The sequence below is a fragment of the Etheostoma cragini genome, chromosome 20 (assembly GCF_013103735.1).
Source record: "Etheostoma cragini isolate CJK2018 chromosome 20, CSU_Ecrag_1.0, whole genome shotgun sequence".
In the NCBI taxonomy this organism is placed as follows: Eukaryota; Metazoa; Chordata; class Actinopteri; order Perciformes; family Percidae; genus Etheostoma; species Etheostoma cragini.
The window spans coordinates 6,349,894-6,367,048 of record NC_048426.1 but is presented as its reverse complement, the minus strand read 5'-3'; the positions used below and the strand labels follow the sequence as shown (position 1 = coordinate 6,367,048).

Genomic DNA, 17,155 nt, shown 5'->3' with positions numbered 1-17,155 from the left:
TCAGTCAAATTGTGTTTAGGAGGCTTTAATAAAAGCCCAACATTATACACACTGTATTAGATAATGCTCATCAAATGTTAATGATATGCTCAGAATAAAGTCAGTGGGTTCCGTAAAGCATTGGGTCAAAAACTTATTTGTATACTTGACTTTTTGACCCAATCAAATCCAAACACTGGATGTACAGCATTAAAAAAATGTATAACTTATTGTACTACCATAAATAAATTACATTACATATGCACAACCTGGGTGCGACCATATTATTAAATATGTACCAGATGTAAAGACAACTGTCCAAAGGAGGTTGCTAACTGATTGCAGCTTTATCTGTCTCATGTCAGTTCTGTTATTGTGCAATATGTAAATGTTGTTCATTAATGTGACTCCGTACTGGGAGGCTATTTGGAATAATGTGGCTGATGACTCATAAAATCCAAATCATAGGTACATATATTTGAAATTCTGCCATAGGGCGTATTTGACACCGAAAGGTGTGGGAGGATGGGGAAGAGGGTTTGATAGGGAAATGGGTTTAGAAACATGAAATGTTTGTATGTAATTCCTGTATGACAACAAAAAATAATTAAAACAAATCAATAACAAAAATAATGAATGGGACTGTGTATGAACTACCTGCTCTACAAAGAGATAATGTATCCTAAGAGAATTCCTAGTTGAATAAATAAGGTTAAATATATAAACATTATCCCAAGACTGATAAGGGGTCACAAGCAAAGCATTTCTAACAGACAAAAAAAAATATTATAAAGCATTTACCTCGTAAACGTTCATGAAGTTGGGAGACTGGAAAGTCAAAAGATGCAGAGTCCAAAATATTAACCCTAAGAATGATCCATGTTCTAAAAACACTCTGTGGTAAAAGGTGCTATACTTTGGTAAAAGTATCAATACTACAAAATAAAATACAATACAAAATAAATTGAAGTCCTGCCTTTTAAGGCCTTGAAAACCAAAATAAAAATCAATTCTAAAAACGAACAGGTAATAATACATTTTATTTTTAAAGGCTCCTTTCTTGGCACTCAAGGACGCTGTAGATGATCAATGTAAGGTGTAGAGAATGTGTGCACGTCTAGATGATAAAAAGTGGGCAGCAGCATTTAGCACAAGCTGAAGACGTGAGATGGAGGTTTGATTCAGACCAACATAAAGAGCATTACAGTAATCCAACCTTGAACTAATAAAAGCATCAATCACCTTTTCTAGATTGTGCCTGTTAAGGAAAGACTTAACTTTAGCCAGGAGACACAACTAAAATTATTCTTCAGTTGCAAAAAATTTGAATAAGAGGACAAAACAATGTAAGGGAGCTGTACATTTTCTTTAATCCTTAAAAAAAAAAACGTTTTTTCAGTATTTCAGCTGCAATACAGACAAAATTCACACATACATTCTTAAAAAGCGAGGCACTACCATCTCACACAGGTCATCTCATACAGCTGCAGTAGTGTTAAACATAGTCAAGTATAGAACGTATAACGTATAAACGTACAAAACATTTCTAGTTGGCATTTTCTAACATTGACTCGATTTGAATTTATTGCGTTCGAGAAGTTGATTCGACAGTATTATTGGGATCTGCTTTTCCTACTTTAACAAAAACAAAGTTGAATATTACATTTCTAGAGACAATATGTCATGAGACATTCAAAAAAAAAAGAAAATCTAAATTGTTTTCTTATAAGAATGCACAACACAGTCAGTCAGTCAGACATTTCATTTGTAAAGAAGCACAACATGTTTCGCTCCGTTTGGCTGGAAACAAATATGATGTAGTAGCCGAAGTGGTATTGACAAACCGAAAATATTTAGGAAGGGTAAAAAATATATATACTGATTCTGGGGCAAATAATTGATTTTAAAAATACCGACGCAAATCATATGTTTCCCCACCGCTAAGTGCTATTGCTGGAGCCTGGGCTCGGCCCGGCCAGTTTGATCGGATGTGCGCTACGTTCACTGTTCCCTGGGAGCGTTCTGAGCCCAGAGAGGACAAGGTAGCTCTGAAAAAGGATTATAGGGAGGTTGGAGGGGATAGTGTAAGAGGAGGCGGATGAGGATGAGGATGAGGATGATGATGGAGAAGAGTATGAAATGGGCATGTGTTCCCAATTTATTATTACTTTTTTTTACACAGGCAAATCATTTCACACGGCGGCCTGACAAGTGACAAAACCACTCAAAGGAAGCAGGGCTAGGATAGGAAATACATTACACTTAGCCTACAGTTTAAAATTAAAAAAATACAATTTGGTGCGTGAATGTGAGTAACAACTCTGTAACAACGCGATCCGTCCGCAAAAGAACTAAGCATCTGCAGACGTGCAACCAGATCTCACCCTGGTTAAGTTGCAAAAAATTCCCCAGTTACAGAAGCGGTTATCTAGATCTGTTTACTGTGTTATGAGAACTCGGGTTCTAAGGTTGGGTAAGGTGTTTACATGGTGTTTGTGAAACTGGGGTCTTGCCTTAACCCAAATGTAATCATAACTCATACACTTTAAGTTGACAAATACTGCATAAATTAAACTCTTCTTTAAACAACCCTGTGTTGACTGGACATTATTCAGCTTTGACCTTATGGCAGCATTTGACAATGCAAATGACATCGTTCATCACAAAGCAAAGGCAATACTAAAAAGAGAAATACAAAAACACACATTGTTTGAGTCCAAGTGCTTAGTGTAAAGACTTTCCAGCCAGACATGAAACCACTGTGATATCACACAGTGGTTTCATGCTCCACAAGAGGCGTATGAGTCTCAGGAAAAAATGTGTCCGTCTCTGGCTGTGATGGTTTGTCCTCTCGTGGGAAGGCCAGCCCATTGGTTTCTTTGTTTTGTGAAGGCCTTTGTCGTGCTGAGAGCTTAAATAATAATTAAAAAGATCATTAAAAAGGGGAATATAGAAGAATTAAGTGATTTTAACCACTACTTATAACTAGGATTTAATAACTACAAGTATGTGACAACTAGGAGCTGTAAAGATGCTCCTACAGCCATGACATCCCCCCCCAGCTGTACTCTTCGATTCTATCCATTCACAAAGTGATCACGGCGCATTCTCACACAACGAGGCAACCCTGGCCATTTAAAAAGGACTCTCTTTTTACTGATCCCTGCTTCAATAACGTCGCCATCATATATATATATATATACACATATATATACACACACACACATATATACACATATACTGTGTGTGTGTGTGCGTGCGTGCGCACGCATACATATATATATATATATATATACACATACACACACACACATATACACATGTGTGTGTATATATATATATATATATATATATATATATATATATATATATATATATATATATATATATATATATATATATATATATATATATATATATATATATATATATATATATACACACACACACACATACATACACATACATACACACATATATATATAAAAAATGACTAATGATTGTCACTTAATTTTGGGAGCCGACTGCATCACAAACACTACTACTTCCTTCTGTGCTGCGAGGCTCTCCCTCCTCTTCATTGATGCCTCTATGTGTACAGGCTTGTGGTGATGCGCATTGTGCTATAGGTTCCAACAAATATTTGGTACTGCCAATTTGTTTTGTTTTAGTCAAAAAAATTGTGGCAGAGAATCTTGATGAATTCTAAAATAAACAAAAAAAATCATGATTCATATTTCCCTCCGAATCGTGCAGGCCTTGTATACTACTATATTTGGCCCATCATGCTGTTTGGCTAAACCAGGGAGCATCCTCACAGCAGAGCCATCAGCGCCAAGCGTGACTGTATTTTCATTTGTTGCAACAAATAGTTAACGTATGACGAGTGTTCCTGACTGAAAGATATCAACACGTCAGCCCCATGGTGATGCAAAAAGAAATGTCAGGGGATCACCAAGCAAACGTATCTGTACAAAATTCCATATTGTCACGCTGCTAACTAAAACTCTTAAATGCCTCCCTCGCTTTGAAAAGATATTAAGTCCATCTATGGGACAGCGTTCAGTCATCAAACACCTAAAACTACAAGATCATGTTCAGATTTGGCTAGTTTGCACTTGACACAGTTGTCTGATATAACTTCTTTGAGGTGATGTCTTTTTGTGCAGATCAATCCCAACTCAAAACCGAGCTTATAATTTGGCTTTAATTACAGCGTTTTGCCGGTTACAGTCTTATGTTAAACATTTACTTGTTTTGTTGCAATAATGGACAATTACTCCTAACTTTTGACTGATGAGGACAATTCTTACATTACGACTGAGAGGAAGTCAATCTTGTAGCGATTTCGTCGCAGGAATTGTTATATAAGGGGTTTCTCAAATGTGTTGCTCATCCTGTAATTAAACTTGACCGATTTACTGACCGTGTGTCCCAGAGGAGTCACGCAGCAGAGCTTCTTTTTGAGGTGTTCAGGTAGAAAGCAAAGCAGTTTCCCTAACAAGGGATAGAGTGTGCCTGGTGTTACATCTTCTTCTTTCATAGGGCCTAAACAGAAGTAAACATTTGAAAGTTAAGACTAAAACTGATTATGAATCATAGAGAGCATGTGTACATGTATGAACTCGCCCACCTGTGAGGAAGCTGATGATCAGGCCTATTAGAATGACGGTGAGGCAGCTGAATGCACTGTACCACATGTAGGACAATGAATAAAATCTCTTCAGTCCAGAGGGTCGGCTAAAGAACAGAGAAAGAGACAATTAACTTGCGAAATGACCACAGTCAAAACTAAGCTCTGTGCTGCGTGCGTACGTCAGAGTAACATTGAGGAGTGCAGCATGAATGGCAGCAGTCGTGTTGTCGGACAGCAGGGCGGCTCTGCAGGGCGGCAACGGTCTTGTGCTGGAGCTACGAGTGACGATGCTCCCGATACCAACCCAAAAAGCCAAAGCCAGACCGGACCCCAGACCGGCCAACGCTCCCTGGTAACAGGAAAACTCAAACTTAACAAAGATACAGGTGGTGGGATGATAATCGATTTACATATCTAACTAAATTTAGTTGCCAAAAGGTTTATATTGTCACAATAACTGTCTTAATCACAACATCCTGCTACGAGGGTTAGCCTCTGCCACTCTTCCCCTCTTTTAGAAGACAAACAGCATCAAGATGATGTCAGATAAAACACAGCATAACAGTAATGATTCCTATTGGATTACAATTAGGAATGAAAAAACTGTAAGGAGTGGTTTTCAACGTGGGGGTTGGGATTCCACACAAGGTCCAAAAAAGATGTAAATGATAAAAGGAACAACCCCCTTGTACGCACATGCAAACCAACTGGATGCCAGTCAGTCGAGTATCTATCCAGATTATGTGCACATTTTAACTCATTTCCAGAAAAACATGCTAAATACAATGTTAACTTATGCGCAAATTCTCATCTACTACTATTTTACTTCTGGAAATATTAGTTGGCCACATCAAGATAAATTGCTGAAGCTAATGATCCCGTACAGTGACAATAAACCACTGCAGATTAAGAGGGCACAATGCAATGATGAGCTGAGAAAGTATTAACGTTTATGCAAATATCCTCTGATGCACACCTAATAGTCCCGGTTATCATCCCCAGCCACATGACTCTGGCTCAGGGACTAGCCTGAGTGTGAATACAGCGGCCGCAGGGCCCTAAGTCTGCAGGGTAAATTTAACATAAGGCCGAGGGCCATTTGTCCCGCTATTGGCAGCTGAATCGGAGTATGTAAATTATGTGTTCAATGTGAAACATCAACTACAGTCTCAAATGGAGCAAGAGGCGGCTTTTTCTACATTTGAATCCATTTGGGAAAGAGGGGCAAAATATACACATTGTTCTAAGATTTGTTTTTGGTTGTTTGAAATATTGAACACTTTAAACGGCTTGTCTCTAAAAAAAAAAAAAATAGAACAAAACAGTTGAAAAGAAAAAGTGACATTAGTTCTACTCTAAATTCCAACAAGTAGCCATTACTTCCTTACATAAAGGCGTTTTAATCCATGATCATTTTGATTATAATAAGCATAGCAGTTATATGCCAATATTGTTCACAGCATATTGCCCCATGACTGACTTCACAACAGATTCCACTGATGAGGTTCAACCTGCAGTGTTAGCAGTGAACTACAAAATAGATTTTAAAATATTACAATTTGTTTTTAAAAGCCTTAAAAAGACTAGCTCCACAATACATTACCGACCTGCTAACTCCATATTGTGTGCTCAGGTCATCCTCACAGCAACAACTCCTCACTCATGCTTCAAAAACCAAAGGATCTCCGAGCCTTTTCTGCTGCTGCTCCCTGGCTCTGGAACAGCCTCCCGCCCCAATTAATATCATGTTCCACAATTTCATTTGATTTTAAGACCTACCATTTTTCACTGGCTTTTAGTTCAGTTTAAAGCTGCATGGCTACTGTCAAGTCCCCCGTTCACCTATTTTTTTGTTATTCTCTCCACTGTTTTTTAATCTATTGCTGATTGGATTCCTTCTTTCCTAACTTCCTATTTCTTTACTTGACTTTGGCTTATCATGTCAGTTTTGTTTTACATTGTTGTACTGTTGCATGGTATGTACCTTTTATCTCTGTAATGGTATTTATCTGTATTGAGGCAGATCTTAAACCCTCTGCCTTGCCACTTTGGGTCACATTTTGTTGTTTTAAATGTGCTATATAAATAAAGATGACTTGACTTGATTTGGCTTACAGTGGAGTTGGCCCACGGGAAAAACATCCCGAGACAAAACAGACCAAGAATAGGACCACCAACCATCCCAAAGATCTTCAGAGCCACCTGGAGATCAAACATAATAACAGTCGGTGCATATTTCGTGAGAAATGTCTGTTATTATTTGACCATTGACCACCTGCGAGCTTACCTGTAGAACTGAATCCCCCATTAGGTGTGTGAGATAGGCCATGGCCAGACACAGCAGCCCATATGACATAGCTTATAGAGGAGATACAAGTTGAAACTTTATTATTATTATTTTGCAGTTCTGTATTGTGCACTGGTGAGCTTCGGAGAGCTAACCTAAGGCTTTGGACAGCAGGGTTGCTCTTGCCTCGGTCATGGGGGGGAAATGTGGTTTGATGAGGTCTTCCATTGTTACAGTGGCCAAAGAGTTGAATGCAGAAGAGATGGTGCTGCACAGGAAAAGCAAAAAATATATACTGTACTTACTAGTACTGCCATCTTCAAAATACATGAAGTAACAATAAAATGTATATTTAATTTTGCCCTTCTGAACTCACTCTTACTACCAATACATTTTGTTTAAGTAACTGCAATAAAAAAGGCTTTTACACCAAGCAGGAAGAAAACAGGCAGCTTTTTTAATAAAGCTTTCTCATAAGCTTTAAACATAAATTAATTGCACATGTTCTTTTTTAGGATAACCAGGACTGTTTGATGAATTTTATGTGAATAATTGCACACAAGCTGTATAATGGATTATAATAAATTATAATAATGAGGGTTATAATGTTATAGTATATTAGTATAGTATAGTCATTTTGGAGGCTGTGGCCGTGCAGCTGTTGTATGAGACTGCATTTGCTTTAGCTGGGTGTATACAAGTAGAATTAAGATTAAAAGTATGTGATAAAATGCATTTTATTTATAATTCCGGAGGTGTCATTACAGAACAATAACTAGTTCAGCCTGTGTTGTTTGGTTTAACTGTGGGCTCAGAACAGTCTCATCATAACTAATAAAACACCATAGCTCAATAATAATAATAATGTGTATATGCTAACACTGTGTGGAAAGTCCTGTACCTGAGAGCTGCACTGAACAAACACGCGATAAACAGTCCAGGTAGTCCAGGCAGACCTTGCAGCATGTCCATCACAAAGTATATCACCATCTGTGGAAAACACATTGACGAGAAAAGGAAAAAAAACGTTTAGTTTGCAATGTATAATTGTGTTAGCCACCAGAAAGAATGCAAACCTGATAATGTAATCTTGGTCACATCACATTTACATAATGAGCCTAATGTGTTAGAAGATATAGGCAAATACTCGTGCTCCTGAAATTTTACTGTTAAACCTATGTACCCTGGAGAGTTTTTACATAACTCTGCATGAAAAAATCCCCGTTTCAAAAAGAAGAAGCATATTTGCTTGATAACAACATTAAAAAGAGGAAATAAACTGAAACTCACTGAGTCCTTTGAAGAGGCGCCCAGCTTGTCAGAGTGATCCTCTCCACAGTAACGTGCAAACATGACCAGTCCCATGACACAACTTAGAGCCAGAGCCAACTGCAGGGAAGGAAATACCATGTAGCAAGACCTGCAGTAAGGGAAAACGTAGTAAAAGTGGTTGTTTAAGTGAATTAATAGGCTTTTATGAGGCATTTTTGAGTTCCTCTTTTGGTAATCTGTTTTGCTAAACACCCACTTGGTCCCATTCATACTAGAAAATCAGATCCAAGGCCGGTGCATTTATCGTAAGGTTCCTGTCTGCCGCCCCCACCGCCGCAGCCTAAATTAATGGAAAGACCTGCGATTTATGAACACAGCGTTACTGTGGTTGTTTGCATTGAACTTTTTAGAGATCACTTTTAATTCCTATGTTGATGTGTTTAACAAAAACTGTGACCACGATATGGAATAAAATTGAGCTCTGGCCTGTACGGTAATGTATTCCTCCCCCCCCCCAGTTTCTGTTGATAAAGTTTTGTGTTTTTGTGGGCACACTTCTTGTGCAGCAAAAGATTTTGTACAAGAAATATACCTACCTGACATGAGATATTTTGCACAGCAGATGTAGTGGTGGAAACACTATTGTGTTGTACCAGCCTGCAGGCAGAAATCACAATGAAAATCAACAGTGTGCGTACCTGACAGCCTCTTTCTCTGTGCGCGCGCTGAGATATCTTTGGACCTGAGCCTGGTTCACTCCGTACAGAGACAGCATGAGAAAGATTCCCCCAACTCCCAGAGTCCAGAAGGTGTGTCTCTCTGTAGGATCTGGGTTAAGGCTGAACACAAGAGAGAACAGACAATATAGAGACATTGCTTTAATACTTTAAAACTAAATCGGTACAGTTAAAGCTACAGTGCATAGTTTGTATCTCTCCCATGGGGAATTCTAAGTATGGACATCAAAACTGTCGGCACATCCACATGATACAAGCCTTCCGTGGTGTCACGCATCCTGAAAACTGCCAGTTTTCACCAATGCGACGATACGAGACGGTGTATCATCTCCATAGCAACAACTCTCTGTACTTCTGTTCTAACTTCTGACTTTTCTGACTTTTTTTGCGGCTGGACATCATTTCTAGCGTCTTAAAATATGAACCAGGATTGTGATAGCGAGATGCTTGCTACACTTGCATTTCAAGTAGTGATGAATTGACTGTTGCGGATTGCTGCTTTGTTCTAACACTGCTCCCTCTTTTCAAATAAAATGGAGAATGGACCAATGTTCTAAAAACGATTTTGTCCCGTCACAAATCTTTGGTCTGACTGAAATTTTACAATCAATGTAATCTAAGGTGTAATAAATATCATGCGTGTATAGAAATTTATCTCCATGTTGATGCAAAAACCCAAGTGGTTTTTATATATATATATGATTTATTAAAAAATCAAAACTAGTCAATCCAGAGAAGTTAGATTTTATTTGTGTCTTGGGTTTTCCAATAAAAATTGTGTTTTTTGTTTTATGTTAAATGGCTAGTCCTAAAAATGTATGTGCTTGAACTCAAAAAAAAAAAAAAAACGCGTTGAGCATAATTAAAATGATCTTACAGTTCTTTACAATTTGTTACATGGATTTGTGTTATTTAGTAACTTTATGTGCTGACCAGATGTTTACTGTAATGTGTTTATTTGTTCACTTAAAGATTTAATATGTACTGTAATTTTTACCAACTAAAATAATACTTTCTGTCCTTTGCAATATACTGAGGTATGGAAAATAGAGGTCCCATTCACCACAAAGGACTATAATCAACGTGAAACCAAAAGAAAAAACTGTGTTTCTGTTAATCCAGTCTAGGGTGTGTGTGTGTGTGTGTGTGTGTGTATATATATATATATATATATATATATATATATATATATATATATATATGTATATATGTATATATGTGTGTGTGTGTTTACAGAACTGATTCCCATGATGCATTTGTGCTACTTTGTGTACAGATTTCTTCAGGCATTCCTCCTCCTGGTCATTCTGACACACATGCTACAGTATGAACTCACTCGAGAGAAGAGATGCGGTTTCCTTCCCGGACTTTCCTCCAGACTTCAGACACTCCTCCAGTCTGCTGCACTCCCACCACGATGACAGCCAACTGCCCCGCGAACATCACAACGGTCTGGAAGACGTCTGTCCAGATGACAGCCTTCAAACCACCCTGTCAGGAGCAGACCAGGCACATGGGAAATGAATCTAATACATGCTGATATATTCTTCTAGATTCAAATACTATCTGTCAACAACAATCCTTTATAGTAATGCATTCATGCACAGACATTTTGACACTTTTCTCAGACAAAATACTTTCATTTCATTTTTGACAAAGAAAACCATAATTCTATAGAACTTTGGGTGGTACTTTTTTAAAGGGGGATAAAGTCAATCCTGAGCTGTCAAGAGAGACAAGACACCTCATACTAGGCCTGTTAAGATACCAAAAACACAGAAAGAAGAGTGCCTTTTTCATTTTAATGTTAGAATGTCACAGTAAGCTGCATGGAAATGACTAACCAAACTAACTCACCATTGTTGTGTACAATGTGCACACTAGGCCAGTGGCCAGCACTGCTCCCCATAATTCAAATCCAGTAACTGAAAGAAAATACAGCGACACATTGAACCACCGATCTCATCAATTCAAAGTCACTAGGTGAGAGTAAAATCCATGAACTTTTCTTACCTGCATTTAGTGCAAAGGCAGGGGTATACACACAAAGTCCCATGTAGATAACCTGGCAAGTGAGAGACAAATCAGATACTATGCATTTCATAGAAAAGGTGTGGGAAAATTTGCTTTTAAAAAGAACGACACCACAGTTGCCTTCTTGATTAGTTTAGATGCGTGTAGTAGTGTACTTTTCTAATACTTAGCTCCTATTATACTACTGTCCACTCATAAAACAAAAACAGTTTGTTTCTCCAGTCATTGCAACGCCTGAGTGCAGTTCATAGACTGTCTGGAGCAGTTATCTCCTGATTGTAATACCTCGTCTAATTGACAGTGCACTACTGCCCCAACTGGTAGGAGGTTGAAACCAAACAAACAAAAACCATTAACCAAAGAGGCTCTTACAAGTCCTTTTAACAGTGATGCTCCAATCTTATTCACTGGATTGGTAACAGGTTGATAATTACCATGTATGAAAAAAAACATTACATTTTTAGAAATACAGTATGTTTATTTGCTTTCAGGCTGAGAGTGAGATGAAAAGATGTCAATCTTTTCCCAAGATGGCGCCTGCCTGTATTCTATACTGTACAGTCTTTCTAAACTATCTTTTTAATAAACTGTCTGTACACTTACAAAGTCCTCAATAACTCAGTTTACATGTATGGACCCTCATTATGCTACAGTGAAAGTGCTATTGTTGAACATGGTTAGTGGTATACTAATAGACTAGGGATTTCTTTTTACTTTACTCTGGTTGGCAGGCACTCCAGATACCCAAATGTATATGCACAAGTGTTGAAAAGTGAGTTGTCGCCTTTAAGCTTTTAACAGCTTGGCAAACCCTTACCTCTTGTTACCTTACATACAAAATATTTCACTTAGTTCTATGAAGTGAGATATGCATGTGTTTAATTTGGGAGAGAAACACAACTGGTATCAGATAGGTACTTAGAACTTACAGGGGTGAAGTATTGGAGTTGTTATTGGGAGAGAAAAATTGGGACCTTCAGTTTGTTATGTGAAATGTTGCACTCACTGTCTGAAAGATGAAGGTCAAAGTCCCACAGATGCGCACTGCTTTGCTGAAGCGCATTTCAAGATACTGTCAAAAAAAACAACATCATGAGAACTGTAGGTCATGAAGGATGCACACCAAAAATGAACTCTTAAATCAAAAACTAAATCTGCCACTGCATACCTGGTACGTGCTGGAAAGCCGCAGTCTGTACAACACAGGAATGAAAATATGAGCAGGAATGAGGAGGCCCAGAATATAGGCGCAGCCGATAAACCAGTACTGAGTACCGTGAGTGTAGATTTCTGCGGGTACGCCTACGATCGCCACCGCAGACTGGAATGAGGCGATAAGCGACAGGGAAACAGGGAGACACCTCATGCTCCTGTCTGCCATCAAGAACTCCTGGGTGGTGCGCTGACGTCCACCTGAAAGAGCATGGTATAGCCCGATGCCCATCGATGCAGCAAGCAGGACTGCAAATATGACATAGTCGGCAACCGTAAAGTGCTTCTGGTAGGACGGGTCCATGTTGATTGTCTTGAAGTCTGGGCTGCAGTTGGAGAAGTTCTCCTGCAGACGCACAGTCAGTCAGATGAGAAGTGTCTTTGTTCACACCCATCAGTTAGGAGAGTCCAGGAGCCTTGAAGAAAGGAATTTGAAAACACTGATTAAATGTGTGTGTGTGTATGTGTGTGTGTGTGTGTGTGTGTGCATTAGCTTTTCCTAACATGTTGTAGCCTGCTGTATCAACTCTAGCCAACTATTTTTTTATCATAAACAAATCACTTCACTTGATTGACAAAAAGATAAACGTCTACCTACACACCCCTCGTCCTCTCCTCATGCCCTGGATTCCCTGAGCCGTTCTTTCCCAAACAGAAAGAAAGTCAAATCACTGCAGTCACCTAAACTGAACTGCAGCTGAAAAGCAGTGTTACACGAAGCAACCTCCAGTCTGTAAACAAACCGAGGTCACACAACCTTTGTGTCAACTTTCCCCTGCTATTGCTGATCCAAAAATACTGGTTTGGAAATGGGAGGTGCCCTGCTACTCTGCCATCTACTGCCTCCGTGTATACTGCACCACAAAAGACAAGCAGCTGCAAGCAATCTCTGAGGAGTTTGAAGGTTGAGCACAACAAATAGGGGTACATTAACAAAAGAATGACCACTGATCAGACAGGAACACTTTAAACTAATTTAAACTCAAATTATGCCGTTATTGTTATTTGTCTTTGCCCATATAAAAACAAATATTTACTCAAAAGTGAAAAATACCCTTTGCCATTTCCCAGAGCCTAATTTGACAAATGTCTTGTTTTGTCTGATAAACAGCCCAAACCTCCCATATACTCAGCTAATAGTGATATCCACCAGAAAATGTGAGAATCTGGAATCAGCTACTTAATAAAATCATCAAATTCTGCTATTAATTGCGTGGTTTCTTCTTTAGTTATATAATGATAATTGTTGGAGGGTGTCTGAGCTTTTGTATTTGCAACGAATTCTTCTGTAATGGTTGAGCACATGACAAATAAATAACCTTGGCCTTGATACATTTACTGTGAGGTACTACAGGAAGGAATTATGTAGGGAGATTAATGCAAATGACTTGAAGAGATAATGATGCTGATTCATAGTGGGCTGCGTAGGATAAATAAATCTGAAGTTGCTTAACTGGACTGAATATGAAGAAATGCGAACAGTGGGAAATAATATCTTATCTCTGAAAAATGAAGTGAGAAAGATACGAACAAATGAAATTACATGAGACAGACTCACCTGAACACATCCTGTTGTAATCCGGGTTGGACTAACCATGCTCTATAAGGAGACATTCAAGAGCACTACGTTAGCTAGTTAAAAACAACTTCTTTACGGCTAAAAACAAGAACTGCAGACAACACAATACGCACATTCGCCATACGATTAACTGTCATGTTTTTACCTCTTTTGTTGTGGTCATAAAGCGTTAAATTAACCTACCTCCTGGCTAATCTTTCTGTCCACGCTACATGTGCTTGTTTTGAAATCTCTTCCGGGGGTTGATACTGGGGGCGGGGCTACAAATGATGACGCAGCCGCCGCCAAAATCAAAAGAAATCCGCAATTTGTACTGAATATTTTCTTCTCGGAAGCAATACAAAATATAGAGAACGACTTACGAATCATGGATGGAGCGTCTACGAAAGGTAACCTGGATCGTGTAACGCCAGTTTGCCGGTGTTGTATGGGCGATATAGATGGCTGGGAGCAGTTTGTTTTGATGACCCGTTAGCTTAATGCTAGCTGAAGCAAACCTAGTCCCCCCACAGTTTATGAGCCTAACAACGTTCACTTCTGTCGTTTGAAAGTTCATCCAGTAGAAGTGTTTCCCTTTTTCGCAGGTGTTTTGAGTCACCTGAGTCTGCTAGAAGTTCAGGCAAGAAGCCGTAAAAGTCAACCTCAGCAGCCGAGTCGTGTGAAGGAGCTGAAGGCTAAAGCTGAAGCGCTGCTGACCCAGAGAGACCAGCTGAAGGCAGAGACAGAGACACACAAGGTGACACATTGCTCACAGAAGTCCCACTATTTTCACAGCGTGGCATTAGTACTTTTACTTATGTAAAGGAATCCAAATACTTCTTGGATTTGAAGGACTTAAATAAAATAACAAAACTGTGTAATAATTTTATTTATAATGCTGCACTTGTGTTTTCTTGTTGGTGCTGGTTACACCGTCCTATCAGAGTCTCCAGAAACTCAGGGCATCTATGGACAAACAGTGTGCACATGAAGAAGAGGAGGATGAGGAAATGGCTGAAGACTCTGAGAACTCAGAACTACTGCGGCTGATGGCCAGACATACACAACTGACAGACCTCCTGCATGCACATGACATCATTGGTACTCATGTCATTCACCTATTTATTATATATTTGATAGTGAGATGTTAAAAGAATGGCATCTATCTATCTATCAATCATATATATAAAAATGTGTATGACCCTTACAGTATGTCTGTCAGATTATTTATCAATATGTCTTCATTGTTCCTCGTGATGTCATTCAGGTGGGTATAGCGCCATAAAGACCCGTCAAGGTAAAGGATTGTGCGTGTCTGTGACAACAGCCTACAACGGCGTCTACTTAGAAAATTACAACCTGGAGATGGACCTGAAGCCAACTGTGAGGATCATTCGTGATAACGTTCCCCCGTTCATTCCATTGAAGAGCCTGGCCGAGCAGAGCAACATGCAGACAGACATCCGGACTCTTCTAGACCCCCTCAGCCAACATCTCAACGCCTTCGCCGCCCGCAAGCAGCAGTTGAAGCTTGTTAAGGTACTGTGTGTGTGTGTGTGTGTGTGTGTGTGTGTGTGTGTGTGTGTGTGAGATTATCAATATAAAGAGTTTCCAAAACAAACCATTTGATACTAATATCCAATACATTTTCTAATAATATATTAATTCTTGGCCAAGTTCACCCAAATTAGTAACAAAAATAATGCACCAGGCAGGACATAGTATGACTTTATTATTAAAGCTGACAGTAACAGTAAATATAAATGATTTTATTTATAACTTTATTGTATGAAAGGTAGAAAAATTAATTTAAAAGTCAATCTGCAGAAGTAATTGGCAACAGTTTTAATAAACAACTAATAGTTATGTTTAAGCAGTTTAAAGTAAAAATGCCAATACCAAAAATACTTCCTTGGTTCTATGTTCAATGTTATTATTGGATGGCTTTTATAGTTTCTATAAACGTACATGTAATATCTTTGGGCATTTTGTACATTTTGCAGCCTATAAAGCATTTGTGTCATTTAGTTTCTTTTTGCAATTCTGACAACATTCTAGTTATGAAGCAAATATTATGTATAATTGACCAACAAATGTCAACCTAATAAAACTCGCAGGGATTTTTGCACATAAAAATGCAACACAAAAATCTAGATAAATCAAGTGCAAGAAATTAAATATTTCACTTGCTGATCTCTTATAGGAACATGAACTCTAATAACGGTAGTTTTATTATTTGTTCTGGTAAAATAACACACTGACCCTGTCTTCCTGCTTGTTTTTAAAGGAACTCCATAATTCTGTGCAAGTGATGGAGAGTAATGCTTTGTGTTCGTTACTGGTGCTGATGTTCACGGTGCCGAGAGAGAAGATGGCTGTTCTCTGCTCACTGGAGTACACTGACCACACCAGATGTCTTCCCACACGAGTCCACTTTGAATGTGAAGGTAGGATTTCAATACTGCAGAACTTCCTCAAAGCAGATAACTGGATATGTACAGATTCTCTTCATTTATGAAACGTGCGTACGACCTAAAAAAGGCGTAGGACGGGCGTACGCCAATTCCTACGCAAAGCTCGGCATTTATCAATTTGGACGTGAGCGTAGGCTGCCAAACAATCTCACGTCTGGTCTGACCTCGTGTGCGCAAGTTTTTCGAGTCAGTTTGGACTTGCCGTGCAGCATGTAACAGGAGAAAGAGAAGTCATGAGTTGATCACGTATCAACAGTGACAGATCTGGCTCTTTTAGAAGACCTATGAGCCGAGCAACAGTGCACGCGTGGCCTACACACACGAGCCACGGTGGAGGGGGGGGGGACTCTAATATACACGCCAGAAAAAGTCTGCAACATTGTTTTAGACTGTGGGGATCTGCATAACATCGCACAGGAAAAATGGGTGCCATAATAAAAAAATACATGTCAGCCTAAGAGATCGCAATATAAGCCTATATATTACTATTAGGTGTATACATATGTCAAGGATCTATAAATCAAATAAACTTCAGCTGGAGTCAGATTTAAAATGGCACAATAGTTCACAATAATAAAATGTTAAATTGACTTGCCGAGCCGGACGGAAGGCATGTATGAAATACATCGGTGTCAAGAAAAAGGAATAATCAAACTTAACTACATATTTTAATGTAGATACGTCTAACAAATCAGATTTTTCAGTTTTATGAACTTACATGTACTTGTTATATTTGGGTTTGTTTGTTTTTCAGACAAGGGGCTCCCTGATTCTCCAGAGTGGAAGAAGAACGGCAGCCTTCTCATGGAGACTCCTGTGCACAAAGCTTTGAAGACAATGAAGAAGATGGGGGATATTGTGTAATTTATTTTCAAAATATATATGTAAACTTTATACATTTTTATTAAACCAATTCTCATTGTTTATAATAAAGTCCTGCTACAGTAATTAAACCCTTTTCCTTCT

The 17,155-nt window shown here is 38.7% G+C and overlaps 2 protein-coding genes across 6 annotated transcripts; one reads left to right on the top strand and one right to left on the bottom strand.

Annotated features, from left to right (window-relative positions):
* Positions 1 to 2,420: 2,420 nt before the first annotated feature.
* slc5a6b (solute carrier family 5 member 6) lies at positions 2,421 to 14,125 on the bottom strand. Of its 5 annotated transcripts, none has more exons than XM_034858166.1 (18): positions 13,920 to 14,125; positions 13,716 to 13,755; positions 12,221 to 12,573; positions 12,114 to 12,138; positions 11,952 to 12,017; positions 10,925 to 10,976; positions 10,769 to 10,836; positions 10,248 to 10,402; positions 8,873 to 9,013; positions 8,193 to 8,322; positions 7,804 to 7,892; positions 7,058 to 7,170; positions 6,903 to 6,973; positions 6,731 to 6,817; positions 4,795 to 4,964; positions 4,613 to 4,719; positions 4,406 to 4,527; positions 2,421 to 2,890 (listed from the first exon to the last, which is right to left on the bottom strand). In XM_034858166.1, the coding sequence occupies exons 3-18, from the start codon at positions 12,550 to 12,552 to the stop codon at positions 2,747 to 2,749; spliced, it is 1,872 nt and encodes a 623-aa protein (XP_034714057.1). In that variant the 5' UTR covers positions 12,553 to 12,573; positions 13,716 to 13,755; positions 13,920 to 14,125; the 3' UTR covers positions 2,421 to 2,746. The 5 variants fall into 5 exon arrangements, with proteins under 5 accessions (XP_034714057.1, XP_034714055.1, XP_034714056.1 ...); XM_034858164.1 differs by lacking the exon at positions 13,920 to 14,125 and adding an exon at positions 12,760 to 12,799 and having other exon boundaries at positions 13,712 to 13,811; XM_034858165.1 differs by lacking the exon at positions 13,920 to 14,125 and adding an exon at positions 12,752 to 12,799 and having other exon boundaries at positions 13,712 to 13,756.
* On the top strand, positions 13,897 to 17,138 carry cenpo (centromere protein O). Its single transcript, XM_034858181.1, has 6 exons — positions 13,897 to 14,125; positions 14,321 to 14,472; positions 14,660 to 14,816; positions 14,983 to 15,254; positions 16,003 to 16,162; positions 16,944 to 17,138. The coding sequence occupies exons 1-6, from the start codon at positions 14,104 to 14,106 to the stop codon at positions 17,051 to 17,053; spliced, it is 873 nt and encodes a 290-aa protein (XP_034714072.1). The 5' UTR covers positions 13,897 to 14,103; the 3' UTR covers positions 17,054 to 17,138.
* Positions 17,139 to 17,155: the final 17 nt, after the last annotated feature.